We start from the raw sequence: 8690 nt of genomic DNA, 5'->3' as shown, positions 1-8690 counted from the left end.
ACACCAATGGTGGTGAAGACAACATGACTCCCGGTCTTTATTGATCCAGAAGCTCCGGCTCTGCCCTCTACTCGCTTCCCCAAAACTCCTCTGAGATGTTCAAACCCCAACATGCTACAAAATAACCCTGTAATATACGTATGTAACCCAACCCTGCAGCGAGGACATACCTTGAAATAGTCTGGCTGTGTTTCTTTGACAATCTCTTTTGTGAAAGGCCAGGTGAGTTTACCCGGCGTTATTTGATTCTTCACCATCTGCAGAGAATCTGAAAACTGCTCCAGAGCAACTGCAAACCTGTCGGAAGAAGAGACGCACACAGTCGTACAGTCCGAAACAGCAGAAAGGTTTGAGTCGATGAGAGGAAGCTGCTACGAGCAGACGCTACCGTACCTGTTCTCTCGGACATACACCCTCCCGATGGCGTAATAAACCAGACACTGAAACGTCCTCTCCTCAAATGATTTTATCTTCTCCAGAAGTTTTTGTGCTTCTCCAAGTTCCTGTTTAACAACCACATGTAAAAACTTAACTTACAATTCTTAAATCTTATACAATTTAAATGCTTTAAATGATCCATATAATACACCTCGACTAGAAGTAACAGAGAGGAGCTGGGGATCGAACCACCAACCTTCTGATTAATGACCTGCTCTACCTACTGACTGCAGCGGCTTTCATACCTTCAGGAAATATTATGTTTGGCTTATGAAATTAGAAATTTTGAAATAAGTTTGATAATCAACAGTTGGACTCAAGTTTAAGTTAGTAAAAAACATCATCATTATAAATAATAGTTGTGATCAGACGCTAACAAATGTTTCTGGTTGTACAGCTATTGATTAAAAAGGGTTAAAACAGTGACGTCCAACTTATTTTAGTTCATCCAGAACAGAAGATAAACAGAAATAAATGAAATTTTAACTAAATATGTCTCAGTTTGTCTACATTTAGTCTATTTACAATCAGATTATTGAGGATAAAATACAGAAATATTGTGTTTTACTTCTTTCTTGGTCCAGTGGACAAACCAAGAAAAGTTGAGCTGAAAGATCTGAATTAATAATTTCTCTAATCATTTCTTCAGTGAGTGGGTCGGATTGGACCCCTCGGTTCTGGCCAACAAGTCTATTTATGAGTTACCTCAGGCTGGCCGATATCTGTGAGGGCCGATGCTCGTCCATAAAGCAACAACAGCACGTCCAGCGTGGAGAGTCCAAGTTCCTGAGAAAGAAAAAGGAAAATGAATCATTAAGCTCACTGAAATAATAAATAATAATAATAATAATAATAATAATAATCCATTTAAAGCTTTAATATGTTTCTTAAACCGCCTCAGTAACAACAATTAATATTAAAATGAATATTATCAAATACGGTCGAGTGCAATATTCAAATCACAGAAGCTGCAATTTCTTGATAAAAAAGGTTAAATGTGACAAACAGCATTATAATGAAGCTTTAGACTTTAGCAGACGTTAATAAATGTCCTTTAACCACATCCTGAAGCCCTACTGTATTTTATAGCTGATAATGGAGACTGACAGGAAACATGGGAGAGAGAGAGAGAGGGAATAAACCAAACGATTAATGTTGCTCTTAAAGCTCAATTTACAAACTAAAATGTACTGTATGTTACATCTACAATGCTTTTATTTTGAAAAACAGACGTTACAACAATCAAAAACCAATCAATCCAACATTCACACATTATATAATTCTCTATAGAATCACCTATGAGTTATATGGTTACCTTGGATGTGCTGGTTTCCAGTAAGGCCAGTGCCTGGCTGAAGGCCTGCTCTGCGTTGCGGCTGCGGAGGTCAGTTAGAGCCGTATGAGCGTCCTGCACCATAGATCTCAACTTTCTACACACAGCTGCTTTACTGCCGTCCACCTTCTGGGTCTGAACACACGATCACAGCAGGTCAGACACTTCATTCAAATACACTGTTTAAATATACTATAAAGTGAAGATGCTGTTAAATACGAGTTGTTACAGTTCTGCTAAACTCTCAGCACAATAAAATTTACTTATATATATATATATATATAACCTTTTAAAAACTACTATTATAAAGTGTTTCACGTGACAGTGACAAATAAAATCAAGCAGGAGAATCATCAAGTACAAAATCGCCATCAACAACATTGTTTTTACTCAAAAATAAATTATAAATTCACATTTAAACACACGTATAAGCACAAATGGCCTCATTTAATGCACTTTGTTCACCTGGAAAACACCGGTCTTCAAAATGCCAAACCCTAGTTACTGACTGAGTTTGAACACGTCCGTGAGAACAAACTGACAAAACACTTCAATCAGCTGTCGGAGAATAAAAGAGGCCTCAGGTGACCTCTAAAGAAATAACTCTATTTAATAAAGCAGAACAATGAAGAGTTAACAGAGTGAGTCTATCTCAGCTGAGAGGACACAGACTCAAACATAAGTTGGAGGTCTCACTTTTTGTAACCTTGGGAATTCACATTGAGATTAATCTCAGCCTTGAGCTCGGGAAGGGAGAGAAAAGGAGTATCACAGCTGAATGTTATCTCATCTTCGGTCGGCAGCAAAGCGAGTTTCTCACACACAGAACGTATCACAGGAAATGGCATCATTGTTAAATGTATCAGTGTTATTCAGGAGGAGAAAACACACAACAAACACTTTCCAGGAGGTTTTTCTAGACAATCCGGGACAGCAAACGATCATATAAGCTGCAGTTTCAGGCAAATTATTATTATAATTAATCTTTTAGAACGTTAAACTGTTCATTGCACGTACACTTATCACTGTTTATTTATCAACCACAGCGAGTTTCAAACAAAACACGTACCCAAGTGAGCGGCTAAATACAAATGTTTCCCGTACGACGGATTATTTCCAGGATATTTGGTCATTTTAATGAATTTTCCAGGTGTTTCCACGACTGGTAAACTAGTCCCTAAATTTCCAGGTTTTCCAGGATATGTGGGGACCCTTTTAAGAGCTTAACAAATGTGTCATCAATCTATTTAGAGCAAATATCAGAGAACCATTAGTTTAAAAGCAGAGGTGGTGTTATGGCGGTCCTACTTGATGTCACAGGATCTCGGTTTGACTCCAGAGGTTCTCTCTTCATAAACGTGCCACAGTTTTACATTGTACTGAAGGAACTTTACAAGTCTCGAAGCACGTTAGTCAAATGGCAGAAGAGGAGCTCCCAACATGGATAATTTGCAGTTTCTGACAGAGGAGATAAGACATCAGAAAAAGCAACCTAACATCTGATCCCTCATGTATTCTATGAAAAGAGCACAAATATACCTCAACACAGGAGATTATTACCACATGTGAGCAGAGCTTTACCTCATCATCATCAGACAGACTATTTTTGTTCCTGGGTTTCTTCTTCGCTGCAGAGCCGGACTCTCCTTTCCCATTCTTTGAAGAAAACTCACTGGAAGCACAGAATATTTAATGAGACATACAGTCTGAAATACAGTCAAATCATATTCTGTTGCAGTGTTACATCTGAGTTTTGAGTATTTAATTCATCATATTCTTACATATATTTATTTCTAAGTATAGAATAGCTCCACCTCTGTGTACCTTTTATGTATAACTGCATTTATATATGAGGTTCCTGGTGGCCATCACATAATAATCCATATGAAACATTGATATTAGTGCTTCCACAAACCTTTTTGATGGTTTAGAGTCTTTCGTGCTGCTCTCCATCTGTGCAGTCCTTTCATTTTTCCCTGGAGAAAGAAAATGAGTCACAAAGTCTTTAAATGTCATTGAAGAGAAGATTCTGTTTTCTTGAATCCGATGGAGTTGAAATCAGTCGGTGTTTAGTCGAGGCCGATTTATTCCCACGTGTGATCAGACTCAGAGAAGAACCAACAACAACCAGAGTCTGCACTGAGACAGAGGCAGACCCGAGCTTATATACCAAAAACTCCACGTGACCAGGGTCGACCACATTCTCTACAGAGTGGAAAACAGAGTGAATCCAGAAGAACATCTGGATTCACTCCAGTTAATCAGGGGAGGAACCCTTTGATCCATACATACAGAGCTTGTGCCACAGTTTAACAAACCTATAAAAGAGATACACAGGTGGATATGGATTTATTAGAATAATCTTATCAGCATATAAAACCATCAGTCATGAACATAAAAGCCATTAAAGTGTAACTAAACCCTAAATTAGCTCCCTCCCTCCCAGAAAAGAATTCAAATACTTTAGAATAAAGTATTATTCTCTTAATTGTTTCCTCTAAAAAAAAAAAAAAAGCCTGAAAATGCTAAAAATCCCCAAAAATGTTTTGTTTTATCAGACCAACAGTCCACAACCCAAAGAATCTCTTTACTTTGATATAAAACTGAGAACAGGAACCAATAAATGTTTGGCATTTCTGACGATCAACGAATCACTGAATTGTTTCAGCTCCATAAATATAAAAAGAAAACCACTGAAGGAAATACTTCTTTAATGATATTCAGCTTAACTCATTTTAATGTAGTCTTGGGTTACAGTGTCTCTGTGCTGCTGTAACAGGAAACACGAGGATAAAAACCTGTTTGTGTCAGTGGATGTTTAAACAAACTCACCTGGTTTCTTGTCCAGTTTATTCTGCAACAGCTGTCGACACAAAAGTTAATGATTAACACCGACGTACATCCAACTTCAGATAAAACCACATCCACACAAACACAGTGCACAAATAAAGCAGCTGCCTTTCACACATCAACAGCTGGCTGCTCACACTGATTATGAACATAATTTTTAGCTTTCGTTAATCATTAAACTTTAAATTTACATGGAAGATAAATAAAAAATACAAAATGGCAAATTAACTATTTTTATAATTTAGTTCTTGAGATAATTTAAAAAAAAACAAAAAAACACAAACTTTATGTTTAATTTTCAATCAAATGTTCTTTTGTATGTGTTTATTTTTAATTTAAGCTTTTGCATTCATTATAGATAGATAGATAGATAGAGATAGATATAGATATATAGATAGACACACAGCTGGTAGTACTCTTGGTAGACGCCCAGTTATGTAAAAATTAGCCATTTTTGCGACAACCCAATAATATATAACGTTTACTGTTACATATAAGACAAAGAAAAGCAGTAAATCCTCAAAATTGAGAGTCGGAAATTGTTTTTGCTTGAAAAATATCCCCCCCAAAAATGGAGCAATTATCAAAATAGCTGTAGATTAATTTTAATTAATCGATTAATTAAATAAACATTTCAGATCTAAACAAAACTAATTCTTCTTTCACCTAAAATAACAAAATTATGCATATTATTTTATTATATTATATATAATGTAATCCAAAAAGCTGTCAGAGACTAATATTGATCCCTCTGGTTGATTATTGGTGCTATAATATGAATATTAAATCAAATAAAAACAACTAACCTTATGTTGAGGACCTGCGTTTGCCGGCGGATCAATCCTATGAACACCTTTAACAGACTGAGAGCGTGACTCCGGAGCATGAGCTCTGTTAGCGCTTTCCAATCTGAAGAACAATCACATGAACACAAACAGATGTTTCAGATGTTTATTAGCATTTATTAATCATGTTTGTTCAGTGGATGTAAAGGAAGCACACACATACCTTTTACTTTGAGTTTTCTTAGGCAGTCCGACTGAAAGCGAAGCACAGAAACACGAGTTTAGGTTAAATATGGAGAGATAACTTCACCCAGATGGGTCATTACTTTGTTTTTCTTCTTTATCTTAATTAATCAGTATTAGTATTCGTGAAACATCCAATTTTCTGCTATTTTAATCATCTTTAGATCTAACTAACACAGCAAACACACACAGCAACTATTATACTGCAACCTGAGCTTATCTACACACTTTATGGCTCAGTAAAGTAACCAAAGAGACTAACATTAACTTTATAAACGTCTCTTATTAAAAATAAACTACAGACAGAAACTGATAAACTTTGTTTATTCGCTGCGTCGCACGTAATTATATGAAGAAACCAAAAACCTTTATTTTAAAAAGGCACAAAAGACGCACAGCAAAATTATTTCCTGGATTTATACATGTATATAAATAACTATATATATTGTTTTATATATTATAATTCTGTTATGTTCTGTGTGTGAAGGAATTGCAATTTTCATTGTGAAACCTTAAAAATAATAAAAACAAGAGACAGAGTTTGTTGTTCCTCCTTTTTGATCTTTATCTAAATGCTCGCTGATGGATAAATAAATATGATTTAAGATGCACAGTGGAAATACCTTTGGGGTCGACCATTTGAGACATGAATTTCAGGTGCTGTTGTTCCAGGTCTCTGATTCCCTCTTGGTCTCCTTTACAGAGACTCTGGGCTGAACGGTTGGCTTCCATCGCCATCCGGACCTCCCCCAACAAGAACAAAGCCTCACAGTAGCGGTAGTGACCCTACAAACGAAACCATGCTTCAACGTTAAACTCCGAACATCGTTTGCATGCAGTTAATTTCCTCTGTCACGTCTTCTGCGCTGCATTATAAAAGAGAGGAGTACCTTCGCCCAGAGCGGTTCTATCAGAGTAGCTCGTTTTCCATCACCGACAGCTTTTCTGTTTGGGTTAAAACATTTCTTGAGCTTTGTAATTTTGATGAATATCAGCATTAAATCCAGAGTTTCACAGTGTGATGTTGCTTCTTTTATACTGATACTGAGAAGAAAACGTGGTACTTACAGATATTTCCTACAGCGGACATAACATAGGGCTCTGTTGCCATAAAATTTGTGATTGTCGGGGCTGAATGGAGGAGAAATGAATTTCAGTTACAAAAGTAAACAGATAGTAAACCAAAATATGACTCACACCTACACAATCTAATACAGTATCCTGCAGTAAATACGTTTATCAATTTGAGGTGGTTTTGCATTATTTTAAGAGGTATTTCTAATGTTCGCCTTCATGAATTAATCAAATAGAAGCTGCCAATAAATCTGAGATCTTAATTAGAACATGTGCCTCCTTACATAACATAATCAGAATAATACAGATTGTTTGATATTTAAGAAAAAGACACTTTTAAAAAGATAAAATTAAAATCTGACTCACTAAATTTTGATGGCTTTGGAATAAAACCTCACAGCGTCTTCGTACTGCTGCCTGTTAAAGTTCTCATTTCCTTTTCTCTTCATTTCTTCACTTTTCTGGATGAGAAACAACACAAACATTTAAGGACAGTTCAGGTTATGGCAGAAACTTTTTATTCAAAGTCTGATCCATCATTCAGTCACTATGTAAAGATACGTCGGCAGTGTGTTCAGCTCCACGGCGTCACTGATCTGCACGCTCTGTTGTCGGAGCAGTACACTACGGTACACTGCTGTGGCTGAAAATGGAGACTCAACAGAGAATAATGACACCAAAGGAAGTTATTTAAGGAAACAGTTTGAATTTGACACTATAAATGGAAAAAATGTGAATAAAAGGTGAAGCTGCACTCATGTTTCTGAGTAATAAGCTTCCTTTCTTTGAACTGGGCAGTCCTACAATTTATAACTGAGAATGAGCAAAAACATTTCCATGGAAGGTGGTCGAGGTCTGATTCATTGTTCCCTCTTCCTCCGGATCTAGAAGAGGATGTGAGGGCAGTGTGAGTGGAGGCCAGCACTCCTCTACAGCTCAGTACGTTCACTTCACATCGCTGACTTTCTAACTGCCGTCACTGTGACTTGTCACTGTGTTGTAAATACTCCTATGTGGACTCCAGGGAGTAGCTGCGCTGACACAAGAGGTAATTGTGCTCTACAGTGAACAAATATCACATAATAACTATAGTTAGTCTTCATTTTCAAACCATGTGCAGTTACTATCTCATTAAGGCTGCTCGGATAATTCCTCAGCAAACACAAGAGCAGCTCAACCCTGAGTACAAGTTACAGACAGGAGAACAGAGGCCTGTTAAAAGCCCCTTTTTGGATGAAACAAGCGTTTGTTTTTGCACATTAAACGATAAAAACATCCTCAGTTTATTTTCTTTACTTCCCTGAAGAGCGAAGGACAGTAAAAAGATGTTTCGAGCTCAAACTACCAAACTAGAGACGGTGGGTCGGTTTCACCCCAGCGATGTGATTCATTTAGACAGTTGACGATCAAAACAGCAAAATAAAGAGTCCGATGTCAGAAATATAAGATTCAATAAGAGAGTGTGTATAACAGGTTTGTTCACTTTGACAGAGGCAGACTGAAAGGACAATAGAGGTGGATACCGGGACACTTGAACTGATACCAACGATACCTTTTGTAGTACTTTTCTCTCTCTGTAATCACAAAAATGTAATTTAAGTTGTAACTATCAGTCCTGGTATACTGTAATATTTCCCTGTAAACACTACGCAGTTCACATCCTGTTGGTTTCATACTGAAAGAATCGCACATCACGCTACGTAATAACAGGAATCATAACAATCAGGTCAGGTTGATCAGCACACTGGTCAACTCGACCTGACCAGCTTTGCATTTTGTAGTTTGCATTTCTCTCTCTTTCGATACTCTCTGTCTCTCGATACTCTCTCACCCACTCTGGTACGAAAATTCGGCAGCGACTGATTTAACGTGAACCAGCACTCTGTAACATGATTGTTTGCCTGACTGGTCGGAAGATTTGCATTTGACACCAGTCAAATCAGAGGGTCTCTCTCTCTCTCTCTGTC

General features: G+C 37.2%; 1 protein-coding gene across 1 annotated transcript in view; it reads right to left on the bottom strand.

Moving 5' to 3' along the window:
• The window catches only part of ttc3 (tetratricopeptide repeat domain 3), a 42677-nt gene that overhangs the window by 28486 nt on the left and 5501 nt on the right, over positions 1-8690 (bottom strand). Inside the window, exons 9-21 of the mRNA XM_035666770.1 lie at positions 7090-7184; positions 6718-6780; positions 6540-6594; positions 6273-6435; positions 5630-5660; positions 5428-5530; positions 4604-4634; positions 3687-3747; positions 3353-3443; positions 1754-1906; positions 1144-1224; positions 394-503; positions 5-297 (exon numbers count right to left, since the gene is read on the bottom strand). Of these exons, the coding sequence (XP_035522663.1) occupies positions 5-297; positions 394-503; positions 1144-1224; positions 1754-1906; positions 3353-3443; positions 3687-3747; positions 4604-4634; positions 5428-5530; positions 5630-5660; positions 6273-6435; positions 6540-6594; positions 6718-6780; positions 7090-7184 (1330 nt within the window). The remainder of the gene's footprint in view (positions 1-4; positions 298-393; positions 504-1143; positions 1225-1753; positions 1907-3352; positions 3444-3686; positions 3748-4603; positions 4635-5427; positions 5531-5629; positions 5661-6272; positions 6436-6539; positions 6595-6717; positions 6781-7089; positions 7185-8690) is intronic.

This window comes from Morone saxatilis, unplaced genomic scaffold (assembly GCF_004916995.1).
Source record: "Morone saxatilis isolate NCDOM2014 unplaced genomic scaffold, NCSU_SB_2.0 Contig20, whole genome shotgun sequence".
In the NCBI taxonomy this organism is placed as follows: Eukaryota; Metazoa; Chordata; class Actinopteri; family Moronidae; genus Morone; species Morone saxatilis.
Note: the sequence above shows the minus strand (reverse complement) of the source record. Positions and strands in the feature narration are given on the sequence as shown.